This window comes from Solanum dulcamara, chromosome 9, assembly GCF_947179165.1.
Source record: "Solanum dulcamara chromosome 9, daSolDulc1.2, whole genome shotgun sequence".
Classification (NCBI taxonomy): domain Eukaryota; kingdom Viridiplantae; phylum Streptophyta; class Magnoliopsida; order Solanales; family Solanaceae; genus Solanum; species Solanum dulcamara.
The window spans coordinates 75,509,196-75,531,537 of record NC_077245.1 but is presented as its reverse complement, the minus strand read 5'-3'; the positions used below and the strand labels follow the sequence as shown (position 1 = coordinate 75,531,537).

General features: G+C 32.1%; 3 protein-coding genes across 4 annotated transcripts; 1 reads left to right on the top strand and 2 right to left on the bottom strand.

Annotated features, from left to right (window-relative positions):
* The first annotated feature begins 252 nt into the window (after positions 1-252).
* On the top strand, positions 253-18,800 carry LOC129904597 (uncharacterized). 2 transcript variants are annotated; one of them, XM_055980160.1, is made up of 5 exons: positions 253-475; positions 1,570-1,687; positions 2,343-2,404; positions 4,660-4,728; positions 18,536-18,800. In XM_055980160.1, the coding sequence occupies exons 1-5, from the start codon at positions 347-349 to the stop codon at positions 18,638-18,640; spliced, it is 483 nt and encodes a 160-aa protein (XP_055836135.1). In that variant the 5' UTR covers positions 253-346; the 3' UTR covers positions 18,641-18,800. The 2 variants fall into 2 exon arrangements, with proteins under 2 accessions (XP_055836135.1, XP_055836136.1); XM_055980161.1 differs by lacking the exon at positions 18,536-18,800 and having other exon boundaries at positions 256-475; positions 4,660-4,941.
* Positions 7,755-9,695, bottom strand: LOC129904596 (zeatin O-glucosyltransferase-like). Its single transcript, XM_055980159.1, has one exon. It carries the CDS (start codon positions 9,427-9,429, stop codon positions 8,026-8,028), a length of 1,404 nt encoding a protein of 467 aa, XP_055836134.1. The 5' UTR covers positions 9,430-9,695; the 3' UTR covers positions 7,755-8,025.
* Positions 12,077-13,641, bottom strand: LOC129904595 (zeatin O-glucosyltransferase-like). The gene has a single exon (XM_055980158.1). The coding sequence runs from the start codon at positions 13,578-13,580 to the stop codon at positions 12,174-12,176; it is 1,407 nt and encodes a 468-aa protein (XP_055836133.1). The 5' UTR covers positions 13,581-13,641; the 3' UTR covers positions 12,077-12,173.
* Positions 18,801-22,342: the final 3,542 nt, after the last annotated feature.

The following is a 22,342-nucleotide window of genomic DNA, read 5'->3' as shown; positions in this document are numbered from 1 at the left end:
GTGCCCATGAGACACATTAGAGGACAAGTTGGAGCGTTTAATTGCTAATTGGACCAAGTTGAAGTGTCTAGATATGCACTCTTAAATGTAGAGGGGTTTCAAATTTGACCAAATTTAAATATCTGTTTATCTATTATATCAAAAAAAAAAAAAATGCACACATAAATAAATAAAAAAATTAGCATTTCTCCTTTTACTTTTTTTTTTTTAAAAAAAAACTTAACTTAAAAAATAATCTACATTCAAATTCACATCCAAATTAACCCTATGAACACATAAAGTGGAAGAGTATAAAATACAGAAAACCCGGCGAATTTTCACATTTCATTGTGGGAAGAAGAAGAAGATGGACTACAATCTGGCAGCACTGAAAGTGTTTTGCTCACAGCTAAACAACGCTAAAGCAACCACAACTCAACAATCACAGCCCGCTTTCACTCTTTCCGGCATTCTCTTTCAACGTGTCTGGCTCCAGGTATCATTCTTCCTCATATTCCCCGTTTAATTTGCTTTGTTTTCCCAATTTTTACCGAAGAATTAATCTAAACAGTGCTTCAACAACTGAGGAAATGAGATCTCTTGTCCGCTTACCATTTGAATGGAAGAAAATGAACTTTTCGGATAGTAAAAACGAAGATCACTTGTAAAAAGGAGATAAAACCAAACAAAAAGTTTGTAAACAGATGGAAAACCATCCCAGAGCCCAATTTTTGAGCCGAGTGTCTATTGACGAGGTTTGCTTACATCTTACCCTCCACAAAACTTAATTGTGGGATTAGACCGGGTGTGTTGTTGTTCCATCAAGTGAATAATCTATCTATACTGGCTAGGAAGGAAAAACAAACTATGTTGTTGTTGTAATAATTGTATTGTTGCACCCAGGTGCGACTTAGTGGTCGATGAAGTGGGTTGAGAACCATGAAATCTCATGTTTACTAGGTGACTTCTTCTTATGAATCTTAGACTTAGTGGACAAAGTTACGTGCTACTTGTTGTTGGGGGGAGGTGACAAGTATTCCATGGGATTACACTGGGTATGTTGTTGTTGTAATAACTATAATTGCACCCAGGGTATGGCCTAATGGTCAATGAACTGGGTTGAGAACTATGAGATATCGAGTTCAAATTCCAGCAACGGAGTCAAAAACACTAAGTGATTTCTTCCTATCCATGTTAGTATTGATGGACAAAGTCATGTGGTAGGTTGTAGGTAGTCTGTGGAATTAGTCAAAGTGCGTGCAAGATGGACCCGATACACCACGGTTATTAAATAATAATAATTGTATAATCTATGTATACCGGCTTGGAAGGAAAAATAAATTGTGTTGTTTTTGGTGGTGTAATAAGTGTATAATCTATGTATACCGGTTAGGAAGGAAAACTAAATTGTGTTGTTGTTGTTGTAATAAGTGTATAATCTATGTATACCGGCTAGGAAGGACCAGCTAGAAGGAAAAATGTACATCTAACGAGCTAGAAGTTAATTAAGTGATCTTAGCCTCTTTCTTGATAGTAGTATTTGGGAAGCTCTAGCCAACTAGTTGTGTAAAGATCCCATTTTAATTGCAGGGTATTCTGGTTTCAACGCCGACTACTGACCCCTCTGGCCGATTCCTCCTCGATGATGGCACAGGGGTCATTGAACTCCAACTTCTCGGCGACTTCCTCACACTTTCTTGGGAGAAAGGTCAGTAATTGTTAAGGGAAATTACCCATACCTCCCATGAGGGTTCAAATATTACACAACAAACCCCTTCCTTCAAATTTTGTGTGTTAGACATATTTTGTTTGTAGAAGTTAAATCATTGGATCCACTAGTGAACAGATTTGTTGGTAGTGGTTTGATTTTTTAAAATTTTTAGTAACAAAACTATTGGTAACTCTATTTAATCTTTTCATGTCGCTTTTAACTCCTTCAAATGATTTCCTGCTCTATTTTAAGCTTGTCTTTCCCTGATTATTTTGTAGATACTTTAGCTATACTCTACTTCTGGAGTTTCATTTTTCGTGAATTTGGAGTTATTTGAGAAAAGTCAAATGCGTGGTTGAAAGGATTAGATTCTTGATCTAATATGATTAAGTTAATGTATAAGCGGCTAGTCAATCTACTTATAAACTGTCGAAGGTCTGTGTAATATTTAGAATCATGGGGAACTCTATGATAAGGTTTAAATCTCGTGGGATCATATCTAATTATCCCTTTATTATTATGTTTCTAGTATTTTTTTACAGTTCTTCTCTACCAATCCCCATATTGTGGGATTATACTGGGTTTGTTGTTGTTGTTGTTCTTCTTCTTCTTCTCTACCAATAAATTGTGTACTTGCCTTATTTTTGAACAGGAATGTACGTTATGGTTGTTGGGGTGTATTTTGTCCAGAAAGGCGGACTCCCCTTAATTAAGGTAAAAAAGGATAAGCCTTTCCCTCTAAGTGACTGCCCACTTCATTCATGTTAAATTAGGTTTTTTCTTGTGTTAACTTGCTTTTGTGTGGTTGAACATTTTGGTTTGAGCTTATTCGGAGTGTTGTGTCATTGACTGCATCAATTGATTAAATTCTTAAATCTGTTAATAGCAATGTTGTTTCTAACAGTGAAATCTTTTCATATGTTCTAAATTCATCTCCAATCTACTATGAAAGGAAGTTCTGCATTTGGTGTAATGCTCCTGAATCCCTGGATTCTTAATCCTGATTTTTAATATTGAAATTTTATTAGTTTAGTACAACATCAAGGTTTACTTTTATTCTCAACCGAAGCAGTTAAGGCTGCTTGCATAGCATGGTAGGAACCTATAAAAGCAATGGTTGTGAAGCACAACTGCACAAGTAAATCTAGTCCCTAAAGACAAAAAGGCAAATGTGGGGGTTGCTTTTGAGGGAGGGGTAACGAGAAATGTGTAACTTTTACTCCAGCAGTCGCATGTTCTTTTTCAATTGAATAAGAGACTCATTAATGATGAGAAAGTCTGGAGAAAATAGTGGTAGGAAGTTTGTCTTTGTCGTTGAACCATCTATTCCACCCTACTCTTGTAACTGTAAACATTGCCCTCAGTTATTACTAAAGTGATTTTGAAAGAGAGAAAGGTATATTGAACTCCTTTATATCCTCTATGCCTTTATCGTCAGGCAAGATTGGTCAACTTTATATGGAATGGTTTAGCTGTCACTCCTGAAATATTGTAAATGGCACAAGAAGGATGCTGACCAGAAAACTTAGTGGTAGAATCAATTGTCTTTGTTGTTGAACGATCTTTCATTTGCCACTCTTGTTACGACAGACGCTGCACAACAAGAAGAAGAACAACTTATCCAGTGTAGTCCCACAAAGTGAGGTCCATGGAGGGTAGAGTGTACACAGACCTTACCCCACCTTAGAGGTAGAAAGGTTGTTTCTGATTGACCATCGTCTCAAGAAAAAATAGTCCAAAGCAATCCAGAAAAAGAAGTAATGGAACTACAAGAAACAACATATAATAACAAAAAACAACAGATAGTAATAAACATAAACTATGATAATCGAGGGACAACAGATAGTAACAAAAATCGAAGGACAAGAAACTACTATAGCAATACTAAAACTATAAATACAAATGGATCACAAGGCAACGTACTGCTACCTACTAACATTTTACCCTAATCTGTGCTCCACATCCTCCTATCTAAATTCATGTCTTTGATAAGCTGAAATTGTGACATGTCATATTTAATAAACTCTCCCCAATACTTCTTCGGTCTACCTCTACCTCTCCTGAAACCATTCATAGCCAACCTCCGTACTGGGGCATCTGTGCGTTTCCTCTTGACATGTCTGAACCATCTCAACCTCGTTTCCCTCATCTTGTTTTGGATATGCTCATTTCTAATTCTGTTTCTCCTAGCATGCCCACACATCCATTGCACTGAAGTAGTAACTAGAGTGATTTTGGAAGAGAGTAAAGGTATTCTGAGCTCATTGATTGTTGGTCTTCTAGCAGTATAGATCAATTGTAGATTCATTTTTTTGCATTAAACATGAACTTACACTTGGGTGAAACAATAGCCATCTTTATTAGTATTGATAGAACAGGAACTAAAGCATTTTCAGACCATTTCAATTCAGCTGTTTTGACCTGTCAATATTCAAATCAAACTGTCCAGTGGCTTGTATTGAAGAAGCATTCATGCTGCAATCTGATAGGAGGCCATTTTTTCTGTACCCATTCCTTCACTGAGGTAGAATGTGTGCAGTTTACAAACTAGATCACCAAATTAACCTATTTGCCAAGAAGTAAGATTGCTTGCTCAGCCTAAAGAAGTGTATACAACATGAAAGAATGTGTGTGGAAGATTAGCCTTCAGGCTCCTTAATATTATTAGAATGTAGTACTTCCACACCTTTCTGCACTAAGCAAGAGCAGACAGCGATCGACTTACCATCAAAAAATTATTAGCTGAGCGGTGCTTGCTTGCTGATTTTAAACCTTGTGAAAGATTTGAAAACAGATTGTTTGTTAGCGGATTATTACTCGAAACTCTGCAGGGCAAGTATATTTCGTTCTTAAATCATCGTGTATTAACATAGCCCTCTGTGAATATACATTGCTGTATTAGGTTTTCGATGTCTTGTTTTGGTTGTATTTTCTTATACGATATTCCTAAGCATCTTCTCCCTTTTCAGATACACAAAATTGTTGACCTTTCGCCACTTCCTGACCGAGAATCGATGTGGTACCTAGAAGTTATTGAGGTATTTAAACTCTTCTACCAACCTTTATTTGAAGAGTAATTAAAGAGTTAAAAGGCAGCCGGAAAAGGGGCATCATACAATATCTTGTGTGATTGTATCAAGTGGAGTTCTAGTTAAAATGTTACTAATAACCTTTTTAGAGGCAGTTATGTTGTACTCCCTCCGTTTCAATGTGTTTGTCTTATTTTCCTTTTTAGTTCATTTAAAAAAGTATATATCTTTTCCTTTTTGGCGATTCTTTAATTCCAACTTTCCACATGACATATTTAAGACTGCAAGGTTCAAAAACTTTTTAAATTTTCATGTCAAATCAAAATCAAATAAATAAATTGAAACAGAGGGAGTACTTGTATTGATTCTCCTGTTTCTAACTTTCTACTACTTATACTACGAATCATTGGCAACACCTCCCCCAGTTATTCCTTACAAGCGTAGTGCTACTGAACATTATAGTCTCTTGATTTAAATTTTGAAATAGAGCAAGGTAAAACAGAAATATTTGGTTTTCTTGAGCCGGGGCGAGCGTCTATCAAAAATAGTTTTTCTACCCTACAAAAGTAGGGTAAGATCTACACACACCCCAATCTCCCTATACCTCACTTATGGGATTATATTGGGTGTGTTGTTGTAAAGTGTTTCATATTTTAAAACTGAAGATGTTTTCATTTTCATTCATCAAAAGATAATGTATTAAACTGTGTTTTGCATTTTTCAAAACAATGAATTTATTGCTCTCTTTATTTTAATTTGTGTCTACTTTCCTTTTTAGTCCGTTTAAAAAAGAATAAAGAATGTCTCCTTTATTTTAGCAATTTTTTAATTTCATTTCCACATGGAATGTTTAAGAACACAAGATTAGATAACATTTTGATATCTTCCCTATTCGTAGGCGCATGAGCGCATTACAATTTCTTATGCTCTCATTTCTGCTATTTCTGTTATTATTTATTATTTTCTGTACCTCGATTATTCTACTTTAACTATGCCGCTTTCGTTATTTATTTTTCTATATCGCGTTGAATTTCTTAATCTTATCTGACCCTTTTTTATGCTTTTATTGAGCCGAGGGTCTCTTGGAAACAGCCGTCCTACCTTGGTAGGAGTAAGGTCTGCGTACAATCTACCTTCCCCAGACCCCACGTTGTGGGATTTTACTGGGTTGTTGTTGTTGTATTTCCACATGGAATGTTTAAGAACACAAAATTAAATAACATTTTGATATATTTTACATATCTTTAATTTAAGATAACAAAATTCAAAAAAACTCTTTACTTAAATTTTGTGTCAAGTCAAAACAGAATAGTTAAATTGCAACGGAAGGATTATATTTTTAAGGATTACTTCGTTCTTTCACCATCCCGTGTCCAATAAGACAAAAAGGGCCAATTGTGGAAGTACAAAGCCCACACATTTTCAGTGTTTAATTTGATCATTGCTAAGCAATGTGTGTTACATAGAAGAAGTTGAGGCTTTGGTCAATTTTGAAACCTTATGACGAATTGATACGTTTTGCTATGGGAAACTTACATAAATATATAATATTAAGAAAATATTTATCATCTATAACAATAAAAAAAATTCACTGAACACTTATAATACATTTATAATATAGTTTTAATACATATTGCAGAGAACTATTTATAAAACATATATAATTCAAGTTTTATAGATGGATAATACATTTATCACATACTTTAATAGACTTATAATACATTATATTAGTTTCTTACTACAGAAACATAATATATATTTTAAAACACTTATAATACATTTATATTGTATGCATAATTCACTTTTAATACAAGTATAGATTTATCATAGTACTGCTATAAATGGTAATAAATAAAAAATATTGTTAAAATCAGTAATTAATTTTTAAAAAACACTTAATCAAGTAATTTTTCCTTTTGCTATTCCTTGTCCATTTTACTTCTACACTATATTAAAAATAGACGTTCAGTAATATTCGTTCAATTTATGAAATTAAGAGATAATTTACATTTAGTTCTTAATTTATCTTTATTATTAATTAGTAGTCACTTTTCTATTACATTTTTTAAGACATTTTATTTGTTTTATTCAAAGGGTAATATGGTACAATTATCCTTCTATTTATAGTTTCATAAGAATTGTGCAAAGTCAATGGTGGACAAATATTGTTGGGCGGAGGGAGTAATAAGAAGATATGAATCATTAAGGTGAAACAAAAAAAATACCTCCTACGTTTTGAATTTGGTCGTCTTATTTTTTAAAATTTTATTTAGAAAAATGTCTTTTTGTTACAATAACAACAATATATTTGTGAAATCTTACAAAGTAGGGTCTGGTGTTTTCTTTTTTTTTTTACAATTCTTTTTGTTTTTTCATATTAGAATTAAAACATCAAGTAACTAGTCCCAAACTAGAAGGCACATGTGAATGTCATTGCGACTTGATTTAAAAGACCAAATTGACTAAATTGTCAGTTATATAATTTCAACTTTTTTTTGGCACTTATTTTATTTTAATTTTTCAAATTTATGATAATAAGATTAAAGTTATTTTAGGACATTCTACATAATTTTAGTTTAAAATTATAAAATTTAAATTATTTTTTACTTTCTTAAATTTTGTATTAAGTCAAAATTAAACAGATAAATTAAAACGGAGATAGCAATGTTCAAGTAATTTCAAATAGTACAAGACAAATTTTGCACATTTTCCTTTAGTAGAAGAATAGAGGAGAGGAAAACATAGAACTATTCAGAACAAGAGGGTCGTTTGGTTGGTGGGACAGGATAAATAAGATATTTCATAATAGGATACCTCATAAAATTATTTTATTTCTTTCTTTTATATAGAGTAAATTATTTTATTATTTATATTAAAATAGTAAAATAAAATAATTCTAAAACTAAACAAGGAAACTAAATAATATTCATTATTAAATAATTAATTTCACATTTCAAATTTGTGATATATCAAACAGAGACAATTATATCATTTCTCTGCATCCCTTCAAAAGTAGATCGGTATATGAAGCATTCCACCTGTTTAAGGAAGTGCCACATTTCAAGAGGGTGCAATATAAGTGGCATACATTGATAACAACAACTACGTTTCGTGGTATTAGTAACCTATAAGCCACGAAGACATAATTCTACCATTAATTTGAAATCTAAAAATAAAAGAGATTGTATTTGAGAACATTAAATAATTACTCAAGTTTAAAAAGGGAAAAACATACTTGACTTAGTTCAATACATGACAAAAGGTTTAAATACACCCAAACTAGCAAGAACATCACAAAAAAAAAATCTATCTAGTGATGTGCGCAACAAAAGATTCCATTTCCTTGTGAGTTACCCCACCCTCCATCACTGCCAACTTTACTGCTTCCTTGAGCGCTGTAGCTTTCCGTTTCATCTCCTCTCCCTCCGGAGACGCCATTAACGTTCTCACAACTTTTTGAACTGTTTCTGCCGGGACCACTTCGTTTCTTCGCTCCCATTCTCTCACCGGTATCCCGATTTTCAGTCCTTCAGTTATGAACAAAGCATTTCTAGGCTGATCGGAATGCATTGGCCACGCCGCTATTGGCACTCCCATGGAAATACTCTCTATACAAGAATTCCACCCGCAATGACTCATGAATCCGCCAGTGGACGGATGTCCTAAAATTTCCAATTGTGGTGCCCAATCTCTTATTACAAGTCCTCTTTCCGATACCCTCTTTTCGTATCCTTCAGGCAATTGATATTTCCGAACTTCACCAGAGAATATATCTCCTTTATCTGCATCCCTCAGGACCCAGATAAATCTGTGTTGACTTATTTCCAGCCCAATTGCTAGCTCTTTGATGTCGTCTTCGGATAACGAAGTGGTTGATCCGAAGGAAACGAAAATCACCGAGCTTGGTGGTTGTTTGTCGAGCCACTCTAGTGAATAATGGCGATCGAGGACAGTTTCCTTCTTGTCAAAATCCAGATCTACAGGATTGAATGGACCAAGAGCCCAATGCGTAAAATCCTTAGAAATACTCGTTTTCTCCATCAAATCGATGTACAATCCGTCGATTACTCGAGACGTACTGTAAATATTCCCAGCATCATGAATTACACCTATTTGCTTCATAGTAAATTCTACGACTTCAGGAGAAATACACCCATCGAAAGACGGAAGTTGTTTAAGTACAACTTCAGCTTCAGGAGGTACAGGTGGTCTAGCAGCATCCCAAACATATGAAAACATAAGATACGCAGAAACAGTGTTTAAACAGTAAGACTCTGTATTGAGTATTTTGGATACATCTTGAACAACCCAAGACGTGAGAAAATCATGAATCACAACAACTCTTCTAGATATTGAAGACAATTTATTAACTAGGTCTGTAACTGGATCACGTAGTTGCATTGAAGAGCTGAAAGCAGGAACAAGTTGAGAAGGGAACTTGATGGATGCATTTGGATTAGGAGGAGGTACATCGAATGTAACCGGAAAATCGATGAAATTGAGGTTTGGTGTTTTCAGTGGATCCCAACCGGCAGCACGCGACTGAGCTTGACGGACGTGAGCGGCGGTGCTGACGTAGTAAACGGGGATGTTGGCGGAGGAGAGACGGCGGGAGAGTTGGAGGGCTGCATGGAGATGGCCTTGTGCAGGAAGAGGAACTACAACTACAACGACGTCGTGTTGTTGATCTACATGGTTTGTTGTTGCCATTTTTGGAAGGGAAGAGTAAGAAATGTTGGGGAAATTTTTTAGTTGCGTTTTTGGTTAGCTCAATTTGGAAATCAATATCTAATCTATGAAACCCGAAGTGTACGCAGACCTTACTTCTGTCAAGATAGAATGACTGTTTTCGAAAAATCCTCGGCTCAAAAGAAGCATAAAATGAGGTCAGATAAGGCTAAAAAATTCAAAGTGAGCTATGGAAAAGCAAATAACGAATAATACAAATAACAAAAGCGATACAGATAAAATTGAGTAATAAAGGACAAAAAGTAATATTTATATTAATTGTGTTATAATATTAAATTCATCAACTTCTTGTAAATAATTTAATCCAAGTTGCTAATTTTGGTGCCCAAGCTTACTATAGCAACAGTAATGACTGGCTTATAAATAGTCATTTCAATGTATTGAGAAAGAGATGAATAAAAAAGTGAAAGAAAAGTAATTTCCCTACTTTCTTTTCTTCCTCCATATTCATGGAGCTGATAGAGTAGCACTTTCATGGCAAAAAAATAAAATAAAAATAGTTATTAAATTTGTAATACACGCACACACAACACCCATAGTTGTGTGATCGATAGATAAATTATAAAGAAAAGTAGGATCATCGAATTTAATTTTTTGATGAAAATAAGACAATTTTGATTTCTACAATTAAATTTTGGATTTCGACTTCTAAAAGTTAAGATCTTAGAAAAGTATTTTAATTAATGTTATAGAAAGAAAAAAAAACTATATAGAGCCCGTTTGGATTGGCTTAAAAAAAGTAACTTTTATGTATGAAGTGCTTTTAGAACTTTAAAGTGCTGAAAGTTATTTTTATAAATAAGCAGTTGAATGTTTGGATAAAAGTGCTTAAATGAAGAAAATTATATGAATTTTAGGGTTAAAAGAATAAAAAGGGTAGTTTGGGAATTTAGTTAAAATATAAGGGATATAAAAGTATTTCCATGGTCAAAGAAAATGACTTTAAGCACTTAGAAAAAAAAAGTTAGGAATCCTAACTTTTCATTTTTGACTGACTTTAAGAACTTTCTGGCTTAAAGTCAGCATTAGGCAAACACATCCAAAAGCTGAAAAGGGACTTTAAATTGGTTTTGACCAACTTAAAGCCAATCCAAACGGGCTCATACATGGTAAACTTTATCAGCAAAAATGGCAATAATGAACCATCTAATCTATGAAATATTTTTTTTATTTGTTTTGATAATGTGTTATAATAGTATTAAATTCTTTAACGAAATTTATTATAGAGAAGCCAAAAAAGTAAAAAGGAATGGCGTGATTAGAACTGTCAAAATGGGCTACACCAATCCAACTCAACCCTAAAGGGCTAACGGGTTAAATGGATTAGGACGGACTGACCCTTTTAACTAAAGGACCTATAAAATAGCAGTCCAACCCAACCTTAATCGGTCTACTAGTTGGGATGAGTTGACCCTTCAATCAAAAGATGAATAACATTGACCTTTTAGAAAGACTATCGAATATTGACAACATCAATTCACATGCATTATATTATCATTTTTTTAATAAACTAGACAAGAAATGAAAAATAAAAAATTAGACATAAACACAAAAGTAAAAGAGGTCAAAGATTCATAGTTATGATAACTTCAATTGCCTAGTTGCTGAAGACAAAATAAAATAGTAATTAAAATATATATAATAAATATTTATAAAATTCACAATCCACGGGCTAGTTTCTGAGGCTCGCGGATTGAGCCTATGCAGCTAGCTGACAAATAAGGCTGAGCTAAAAAGATTCATTACTAAATGAACTGAAAAAATTTAGCCCAATCCTATTTAATTTAAAAATTGAATGGATCGACCTCACAAGTCAAGCTGATTTTGACAGGCGTGATGAACAGAGGGGAGGGCGTATGAAGATTATGGAGGGGGGGGGGGCGGACAGGCCTTTTCTGTTTGTTTTTTTGTGGTCAGGGCTTTTTAGAAATGTGTTTCATACTTTAAAATTGGAGATATTTTCAAGAAGTGTAGGGTGTGTTAGGTAGGTAGGAGGGAAAATACTTTTTTGAAAAATATTATTTTAACTTTTCATGTTTGATTGATTGAAAAGGTTGAAAAATAATTGTTCTAACGAAAATACGGAAAATAATTTCAAAACGAAAGCAAGAAAACAAGTCGCACGGTCTCCTCAACACCCTCGAACAACTCAACCACCAAATCCCAGCCCCTCCATCGCCCCACGCCTCATGTCACAATAGATTTGTCTATCTTTAATCTTGGCTAAAGACATATACGACATATTCAGACTTTGTGGGGACGGGAATTAATGTAATTATTGTTCATAGGTAAATGCAAAATCCTTGGCCAAAAAAATTAATCTATATATAAAGCACAAAATTTTAAAAAATCTGCATCCCAAAGATATTACGTAGACCATCTACTTTGGCGCAAGCGTTGAATAACTAATTTCACAACCTTAAATTCGTGTGATATATAAGTCAAACAAAGACAATTATATCATTTCTCCGAAGTCTTCCTTCAGAAAAGATTAATGCATGAAACATTTCACCTTTCATGCAAGTTTCAGAAAGTACTGCATTTCAAGAGGCTGCAGTCTAGGTAGCTTGAGCAATTACTTGAGTTCAAACAGGGAAAACATACTTGATTGATAGATAGAGTTATTTAATACTTATTTGAATACACGACAAAAGGTTTTAGTACGCACAAACTATCACAAACATCACAAATGAAAAAAAAAATATCTATCTAGTGATGTGGGCAACAAAAGATTCGAGTTCCTTCTGAGTTAACCCACCCTCCTTCACAGACAACTTCACTGCTTCCTTGAGCTCTGTAGCTTTCCGTTTCATCTCCTCTCCCTCCGGAGAGGCCATTAACGTTCTTACAACTTTTTCAACAGTTTCTGCCGGAACCAATTCATTTCTTTGCTCCCATTTTCTCACCGGTATCCCGGTTTTCAGTCCTTCAGTTATGAACAGAGCATTTCTAGGCTGATCAGAGTGCATTGGCCACGCTGCTATTGGAACTCCCATGGAAATACTCTCCATACAAGAATTCCACCCACAATGACTCATGAATCCACCAGTTGATGGGTGTCCTAAAATCTCCAATTGTGGTGCCCAATCTCTCATTACAAGTCCTCTTTCCGATACTCTCTTCTCGTATCCTTCAGGCAATTGACATTTTCGAACTTCACCGGAGAATATATCTCCTTTATCTGCGTCCCTCAGGACCCAGATAAACCTCTGCTGACTCGCTTCCAGCCCAATTGCTAGCTCTTTGATTTCGTCTTCGGATAACGAAGTAGTTGATCCGAAGGAAACGAAAATCACCGAGCTAGGTGGTTGTTTGTCGAGCCACTCCAGTGAATAATGGCGATCGATGGCGGTTTCCTTCTTCACAGACTCCAGATCTACAGGATTGAATGGACCAAGAGCCCAATGCTTAAAATCCTTAGAAAAACTCATCTTCTCCAGTAAATCAATGTACAATCCTTCGATAACTCGAGATGTACTGAAAATATTCCCAGCACCCTGAATCCTTGCACCTATTTGCTTCTTAGCAAATTCTTCGAGTTCAGGAGAATTACACCCATCGAGAGACGGAAGTTGTTTAAGTACAACTTCAGCTTCAGGAGGTACAGGTGGTCTAGCAGCATCATAAACATATGAAAACACAAGAAAAGCAGAAACAGTGTGTAAACAGTAACACTCTGTATTAGGTATTTTGGGTACATCTTGAACAACCCAAGACGTAAGAAAATCATGAACCACAACAACTCTCCTTGATATTAAAGCCAATTTATTAACCAGATCTGTAACTGGATTACGCAGTTGCAGAGAAGAATTGAAAGCAGGGACAAGTTGAGAAGGGAATTTGATAGATGCATCTGGGTTAGGAGGAGGTACCTCGAATGTCACCGGAAAATCAATGAAGTTGAGATTTTTGGTTTTCAGTGGATCCCAGCCTACCGCACGCGACTGAGCTTGACGGACGTGAGCGGCGGTGCTGACGTAGTAAACGGGGATGTTGGCGGAGGAGAGACGGTGGGAGAGTTCGATGGCTGCGTGGAGATGGCCTTGTGCAGGAAGAGGAACCACCACTACAACGACTTCGTGTTGTTGTTCAACATGGTCTGTTGTTGCCATTGCTAGATGTGTGAATGGAAGGGAAGAGATAGAATTTTTTAGATGCTTTTTGTTAAGCTCAGGTGAGTTTTATAGTGCAAATTTTAATTTTTTTTTGGTTTAGTGAAATTGGTAGGTGGAATAAAAATTAATAATTTTAAAAATAAAATATTATAATAATAATAACATATGTAATATAATTATATAAGTGAAGTTTAGAGATGGATAAGAATTTATTTCTATTGTGGAGAGTAGAGTGACTAATAGATTCTATTTCAAGAAAAACATATTACAGGAAATAAAAAAAGAAAAAAACATAAGTGATCAAATCATGGCAAAAATAAACATAATAAAGTACTTTGGGAAAAGAAATAGTGTAACTATAATAATATGGTGTGATAGTAAAAGTATAATAAACAGTACATAGTAAAAGAAATTAAAAGACCGAAAAGTGCATGAGAAATATTGTGAATAAATAAGAATTATTTACTATTTAAATTTTCATTTATGTCTATTTTATCTTTGATACTCTTTCTGTTTATTTTTATTTATTAAAATTTAACTTGATACATCTATTAAGAAAATAGTAATTGATATATAAGTATATTATTTTATTTCTATTAATTGATAGAGTCTTAAATATATTTACTTGCTATCTTTTTTAAAAACATTAATTTTATGTTAATAAATTGAGGGTATAATAGGAAGAAAAAAATTGTTCTTTGATTTGTCTAAAATGTAGGAAATATTTGATAAGTAAATAAGAATAGGAGAAATATTAAAAATTATTTATTTTTAATATTGATTTAATTTATAATAAAATTATTTATTTTTATTTAATAATTTTTTTTGACAACTACTCATTTTTTTTTGTTTGTTTTAAAAACGTGTCCTTTTGGCTGTAGCACCCCATGTACTTTATAAAGAGATATTTACACTAATCAAATTTGTGCCAATTAAGGCAAACCTCTTTTCTCCTAAAAAAAGTATTTTAAAAAACAAAAAGAAGAAAAGAAAATGAATGTCCCTCAAAATATCTTTACTCTATAACAACAAATTTTCACCTTTCTTAATTAAAAATAGGAAGTCTTTGCAGAAGGCATCAGAAAATAAAATCATTTACACCTCTAAATTTTACATTAGAGATCAAATTCTTCTCCCCTTTTTGAGAAATAATAATTCTCTCCCCTTTTTCCCAGTTGACTATTTTAAATATCTATTCTATCTTTTTATTATCAGCTTTTATCTTTTTTTTAATACTTTTTTAGAAATTAGGATATTTTTTATTTTTTAATCGATAAAAAAAATTCTATTTAAAAATATTGATCGAGTATATAAATTTAATATCTTCTATAATGAAATAAATGAACAAAATAAAATAATATTATACATTTTAACGGAGTCTATAATGTGATAACCTTATAAATATATTTTGATGTAAGTAATAAAAAATAAAGATGTATTTCATAAAATATTTTAAGAGATTATATATTTATATTGTACACAAGTTTTAAATTATAATTTAGAAAATATTTCATTAAGGACAATCAAAATTTATTTATTTACCTAGATAATACAGAATAAGATATATGCATAATTACATAAGCGTGCCCTTTTAACTTGGCTTCAACTGTCATCTACACCCTTCAATTTTGAGTGTGCATAAGTAGATACTTAAACTAATGTAAAGTTGAACAAGTAGACACACACGTTCTACATGACAATTCACATGAGATACACTCGAGCTGATTTTTATGTCATGTAAGACACATATTATGCTATGTGTAAAACGTGTGTGTCTATTTATTCAACTTTATACAAATTAAAATGTCTACTTGTGCATACCTATAAACTGGACAGCATAAATGTCAGTTGATATCAAATTGAATAGCACGTTAATGTATTATGCCTAAGAAATAAATGAAACTTAAATATGCATGCACATAATACATTCATATATATGTACCCATCGGTGGCCCCTAAAATTGGCATCAACTTTCACTTAGACATCTCAACTAGGCTTTGTTCATTTTAGACACCTCAAGTAAGGTTTCGATGTGTCATTTTGACACTTTGTGCTAACTTGGCACATTGTGTGTGCTGCATCCATTTTGAACGTGTGAAGAGGGTTTTTTTTTAAATATATTTTTTTATTAATTTTTTTCTTCTTCTTCTTCTTCTCTTCCATTTTCTAGCTGTCATTTTTCATCTATGGTGAAATAGATTTGAGCCAAATATAAAGTGAAATAGATTCCAGCATTGATTGCAATATATTTCTGCCATCAACACCATAGCTTCTACCTATCCCCTCCTTTTTATACCCATTTTCATCAACATCATAGCTGTCATTCCTCCTATTTCAATCTCTTCCTCAAACATCAATTAAGATTTGTTGATATTTTTTGTGCTGTGGATTTTTTAAGGTTTGAATTCTTTAATAATTTCAAAAAAAATAATTTTAGATTTGTATTAGTCTTGCCGGATAAAATGGAGGTTCGTCGGATTTTTTTGACCCAATTTAATGTATATTTTTGGATTAAATTCCCTTCTACAACTGAACTCTTGTATAACTCCATTTTCTTCCCTTTAGATGATATGGATAGGGTTGGGGTGAGTGTGGGGGAGAAGAAGATCTGGTGGGGTTGGGGTGGGTGGGGTTGGAGAAGACGACGGGAGGGGTGGGTGGTGCTGAAGAGACTGCTAGGAGGGTGTGGGGGTGGGGGTTAATAGAAGTTGTTAATTTTTTTTATTTGGATTAAAAAATGTCACATGTCATCAAGTTAGTAGTTATTTTTTTCTACTTGAAAGTTATTATTTGATAATTATTTTTGATATATATATATATATATATATATATATATATATATATATATATGCCACGTGTCTTCATTTAATTCATCATTTTGACACGTCATTGATGAGTGCATTACACACACTTTATATATTTGAATGATTGTCAAAAAAGTGTCAAAATGACACATCAAAACTTTACGTGAGGTGTCTAAAATGAATAAAGCCTAGTTAAGATGTCTAAATGAAAGTTGATGCCAACTTTAGGGGGCCACCGATGGATTTTGCCTAATTCGTTGAAGTAGGAAGCATATCAAATATATGTTATAGGTAGAATAGCAATAAATTAAAATTAAGGAACAAACCAATGATAATTTAGAAAATTATGTTTATCATTGAAATTATAAATATTTTATTAAGATACATAAAAAAAATAAAAAATTAACAAACACAATAGAAAGTATATAATGTAACATATGAGATTATGTTTTTCTTAACATAAACTCAATTACGAATCTTAAATATGAAATTTCCTATAGAAAGCATTTTCCACAAATGGAACTACACGTTATATAATACTCCTATAAATTTAAATTAATTTTTTTAAATACGAATATTAAATATCAATACAAAATAAAAGTAAATAATCATAGAGAGTATCGACGAATTTGCAAACCAGCACGTAATAAGGAACATGCATGTGAAGAACCATCTTTTTCGTGGTAGTAATTAAATTTAAATTCTTGGTTAAAGTGCATATGTATGCTATTCATTCAATTATTCTCGAAAAATGAAAAGTTCAAAAAAAATATAATATTTTATTCTTTCGAATCAATCTAAAAACAATTGATATTTTTATAAAATTGTCCTTTAACACATTCATAATATCCGTGATTAACCTAAAAAGACAATAAAATTATACTTCATCCGTCCTATTTTAGTTGTCATGATAAGGCTTTGCACAACCCTTAAGAAAACATTAATTAGAAGCGTTATTTGACTAATATACCTCTTATTAATTTTCTGATCTTTATCTATTTCTGTGTCTTTTAATCCTAGAATAATTAATACTAAGGGTAGAGTTGGAAAAAATATAATTAATTCTCTCTTTATTGTTTAAATTAATAACTATTTTGAGATAATTAAAAATGACAGTCCGGTGCACTAAAGCTCGCGCTATGCGCAGGGTCCGAGGAAGGGAGTAATTAAGAATATTTTAGTTGAAACCCTCTTTAATTTTTAGAAGTTGGTGAATTTTTTTTAATTCATATGTTCAGATTTAAAATATGAGTATTCAATATCTTATAAGTAGTTTACATCTTTTTTCAACTATTGATACGGACTTTGTTCATATACACTCAATAATCTCTCTCTTTAATTAAGTTTCACACGACTCATCTTTATTTATTGGCTAATTTGAAAATTATTTGTGTCGTCCTCTTTAACCTAGTATTATGACCACCAACAAAATTTATGGATTATACGTGTCTTTGATGTAGTTGATAAATGTTAGACGGACAAAGACATTAAATCGGTCCCTATACTATCTCTCTATCATATCCACGCTTATTTCGTCAAATCATTAATTCTAAATTCTAAAATTGGTTATTGAGCTCAAATAATTCAAAGATATTCAATAGTGTGATATTATTCAATTTAAATCAATGTTACAAGTTCTTTTATGGGAATATTACACAAATTGGACATATTAGGCAAATCATTCACTCAAGTTGGATCCAATCCAAATTATTTATTCGAATTGAATCTACGTTTCAAATAATTTATCCGAGTGCCTCCTTATTCTATTTACAAAACCACTGCTTATTCATCATTGATACCATCGGAATATATATATATATATATATATATATATATACACTTTGATGGTATTTATATACTTTATTTATATATATATATATTTTGATGGTATCAAGCAAGTATTGAATAACTTTTTCACTGAAACACTGTTTGTTATATATATACAATAATAATATTAAAAAGTAACTGAGTAGTGTTCTCTTTGATACCATCAGAGTATATAGTAAACTCGGATTAGCAATTAAAAATAGAAAATGTATGAAATAAATGAATAACTGCTTATAAATAATTTCCTTTTTTGATTACAAATGTTATTTTCCCTTTTCCTTTCTTCCTAAAAAGACCTCACCCCATTAATCCAACTGCAGAAAGAGAAACTTTACAAGCCCAGTTCCTTCCGTGAATTGCCTTCTCCAAAGCTCTTTTGCTGCCTGTGTGATCTCTGCACTGCTCATCAATTTGATCTGTCGTGACTTTATACCAATCAATTTCCTACATAATTTGAAAATTGAATTGTTATAAATTGGCTTAGTTTTGAGTGGGTATTATTATAAAAGATTGAGTATGTATTGAAGAATATATATCTGAAATTTAAAGTGATTTGGCATGAATTATAAGGTGTTTTGGATGGATTTGATATTTGGATTCAAGAAAGAAAACAAAGTCAATATTTATATAATAATTTACTGTATTATATATGGGTGTATAAACATCTCTTATAATTTTTGCATAAAATTATATATTGGGAGATCATTTGGTAGAATGTATAAAAATAATGCTAAATACAGTGTATTAGTAATGTTTGCATTAGTGATGTTTGTATTAGCTATGCTCACATTAATTATGAAGAGATATTGTTTATGTATTGTTTGGTTTGGTGTATAAAAAATAACATGCATTGCATAAGTTTTTTTAAAAATATTTATTTACAAAGATACTCTCTACAAATATGGTGGAAAAGAGAGAAAATGACCAAAATAGTCCTTAATGTATGGGTAATGCTTTATTTTGGTCCTTAATATATTTCACTTGATTGAAATGATTCTTAATGCATAGGAAATGTGTTCATTTTGATCCTTAATATATTTTACTTGATTGAAATGGTCCTTAATATATAACAAAAGGTGTTCATTTTGGTCATTTATACTAAGCCTAACAGATTTATAAAAAAAATATTAAATTTAACTATTGAACCCACGTGATTAACAAAATCTACCATTGTTGTTTTCTTTGTTAGCTCCAAACAAAGAACTCCATAAAATCTAACACCATTTTCTCTATTTTCTCCAACAAAATTTACCGTTTTCTCGTTCCTAAAATATTATTTCACCGACCTAATAAAAATTTATGTTTTAAGCCAGAGAAAATAGGAAATTTTGTTAAAGAAAGTAGAGATAATGATGTTGGATTTCATCAATTCTTTTTTTGGAGCTAACAAAGAAGCCAACAATAGTAAATTTTGTAAGTCACGTGGGGTCCACAACTAAATTTCGCACTTTTTTGAGGATAAAATATGTTAGGTTTAGGGTAAAGGACCAAAATGAATACCTTTTGTAATAAATTAAGGATCATTTCAATCAAGTGAAATATATTAAAGACCAAAATGAACACATTTGTTATACATTAAGGACAATTTCAATCAAGTGAAATATATTAAAGACCAAAATAAAGCATTACTCATACATTAAGGACCATTTTGGTCAATTAGGTCTTAAATCATGCTAATTGATGCATTAAATCCCCTTGCATTACTAATATCTAAAAATTCATGGTATTAGTAATACACAACTTAATATAAAATAGATTGTACAAATAATGCAATCATTATTTATATATAACATGAAAAAGTGGATCAAACAAAGTTCTACTAATACATTTAGTTAATGCATGCATTATTTTTACCGATGCACTCTACCAAACGACTTAATGAAATGATTTACAACTACACAAATTAGGGGTAGGCATAAATACCATAAAATTGAAAACCGAACCGAACTAATTCAATTTTTCGGTGTCGGTTATTCAATTTTTCGGTTCGATATCAATTCTTTTTTTCAAAAACTTTGGTTTTTCAGTTCGGTGTTCTATGTAAGGATCACGAAATCATGGTGCACTATAGAACCGAAGTTTTATTAAATAAATTTAAAATAATATTTTAACTTATATTACTTATATATTTTAACCCAAAATATTTTAACGTTTATCAAATCCAATGACCCATTTTAAATTTTAGCCCAAATTTTAGAGCCCTAAATTAAACAAAATTTATGGCTCAATGCTCATTGCTGACCCCGCAGCCCCTCTGCCTTTAGGCTTCACTCCCTCTTTACTCTCCACTCTCCATTGCTTATTTTACCCACTGAAGTTTCTTGCTTTCATTACAAAAGACTAGTTTTTTTATTTTTGAGCTTTAGTACTTATATTTCTAGTCTTTGTATATTTCAATTTACTCTATGAAATATTGAAATTACCTGAATATAGTGAAAAAGATATAGATTACCTATATAACTAATTTGGAACAAAGACATAATCAAAATAGTTTACCAATATTGTACTTTTATCAAGTATCCAATAAATTTCACCTAAGAAATATGGATGCTACTCTTGGATTCAACAGATCTCTCCATTTGACTAATGAGTAAGCCATATATAGAATAATCATAGTTAATTGTATCGAAAAATATCGAAATAAATCGAACCGAAGTTGAAAAAACTGAACCAAACCGAACCGATCTAGCTTGATTTGGAATATGGTGCACACTTTTTCAGAACCGAACCCCGAAGAACCGAACGTTCACCCCTAACACAAATACAATTTTTTAACGTATTCTCTTTTTTCTTAAATTTCATATCAAGTCAAACGGTGCCACACAAAATGAGACAGAAAGAGTATTGTCTTATTGATTAAATTAAGAGTCTGTTAGAATTGACTTATAAGTTAATGAAAACAATTTATAAGTTGTTTTCAGTTTTCTTGAGTGTTTGGCCGGCCAACTTAAAACTATTTTGTGCTTAAAATAAGTTCAAAAAAAATAATTGGGCATGTTTGACTTAGCTTATCTAAAACAGTTTATAAATCAAAAAAAAATAAGTTAGGCTACCCAATATGAAATGATAGTAAAATACTAAGCTTACGTACTCTTACCCATTTCCATAAATGGGCAAATCGTTACAACGCTAACGGCCTATAAGATTATCGTCCTACTTTAACATGCTTGATAGATAATCATTTACAATTAGTTACAGATAAAGACAGTCACTAGGTTGTCCAATGTTTCCAATTTTGAAGTCTTACTCTCCAGAGACTAAATACCTAAAGATGCATGCTCCACGAAGTTGGAGGTAATGCTTACGATCCTCTAGCAATTGACAAAATAAAACCTGACATAATTTCAGCCACGAAATAAAAAAAATAACACCACATTGCTCATCAGTTTGTCGACTACATTTTATGATAACACACTCCTTCCGTTACTTATCTAAACTAATATTAGATGAGTACATCTTCATATTGCTTAATGTTATCCCTTAACCACATCTATATTCAGTTAAGCTTCAAGACTCGAATTCGTATCACTTAAAAAAGAATATTTTTGATCAGGAGTGGCTGAACTAAATGGGTGGCCTAAAGCAAGATTTTATTAGTATACCTTACTAATTTCTGCTGTCCCTTAAACACATCTATGCCCAATTGTAACTACATCCTCAAATTCGTATCACAAAAATAATTAAAGCTTCCATCAGGGCGAGGTCATATAAATCGGTGGCCAAAAACAAGATCTTATCACTTGGCCTTATATTTTTTTAAAACAAATTTGGTACATTAAATATCTGGGTGAAGTAATATACACTCACAATATAGTCTATAAAGAAGTAATATGTAAAAAAAGTTTCATTACATGTGTATACAACAAAGATTATACATGATTAACGACACTAACTAAACAGAGAATGTTCATCTCTATATTTATATACGAAATGAAATTACTGATGTCTAAAGAACCACGTGCAATGCACGTGTCGAATCTAGTTAAATTAAGGGTCAGTTAGGATTGACTTATAAGTTGATAAGTTGTTTTTAGTTTTTTTGAGTGTTTGACTGGCAACTTAAAACCATGCTTAAAATAAGCTCAAAAAAAATAATTGGGCCTGTTTGCCTTAGCTTATCTAAAGTA

Coding starts and splice junctions, on each gene's coding strand:
- LOC129904597 (XM_055980160.1), top strand. CDS start 347: ATGGACTACAATCTGGCAGCACTGAAAGTGTTTTGCTCACAGCTAAAC. Junction 476..1,569: donor TTCAACGTGTCTGGCTCCAG/GTATCATTCTTC, acceptor TTTTAATTGCAG/GGTATTCTGGTTTCAACGCC. Junction 4,729..18,535: donor GGTACCTAGAAGTTATTGAG/GTATTTAAACTC, acceptor ATCCAACTGCAG/AAAGAGAAACTTTACAAGCC.
- LOC129904596 (XM_055980159.1), bottom strand. CDS start 9,429: ATGGCAACAACAAACCATGTAGATCAACAACACGACGTCGTTGTAGTT.
- LOC129904595 (XM_055980158.1), bottom strand. CDS start 13,580: ATGGCAACAACAGACCATGTTGAACAACAACACGAAGTCGTTGTAGTG.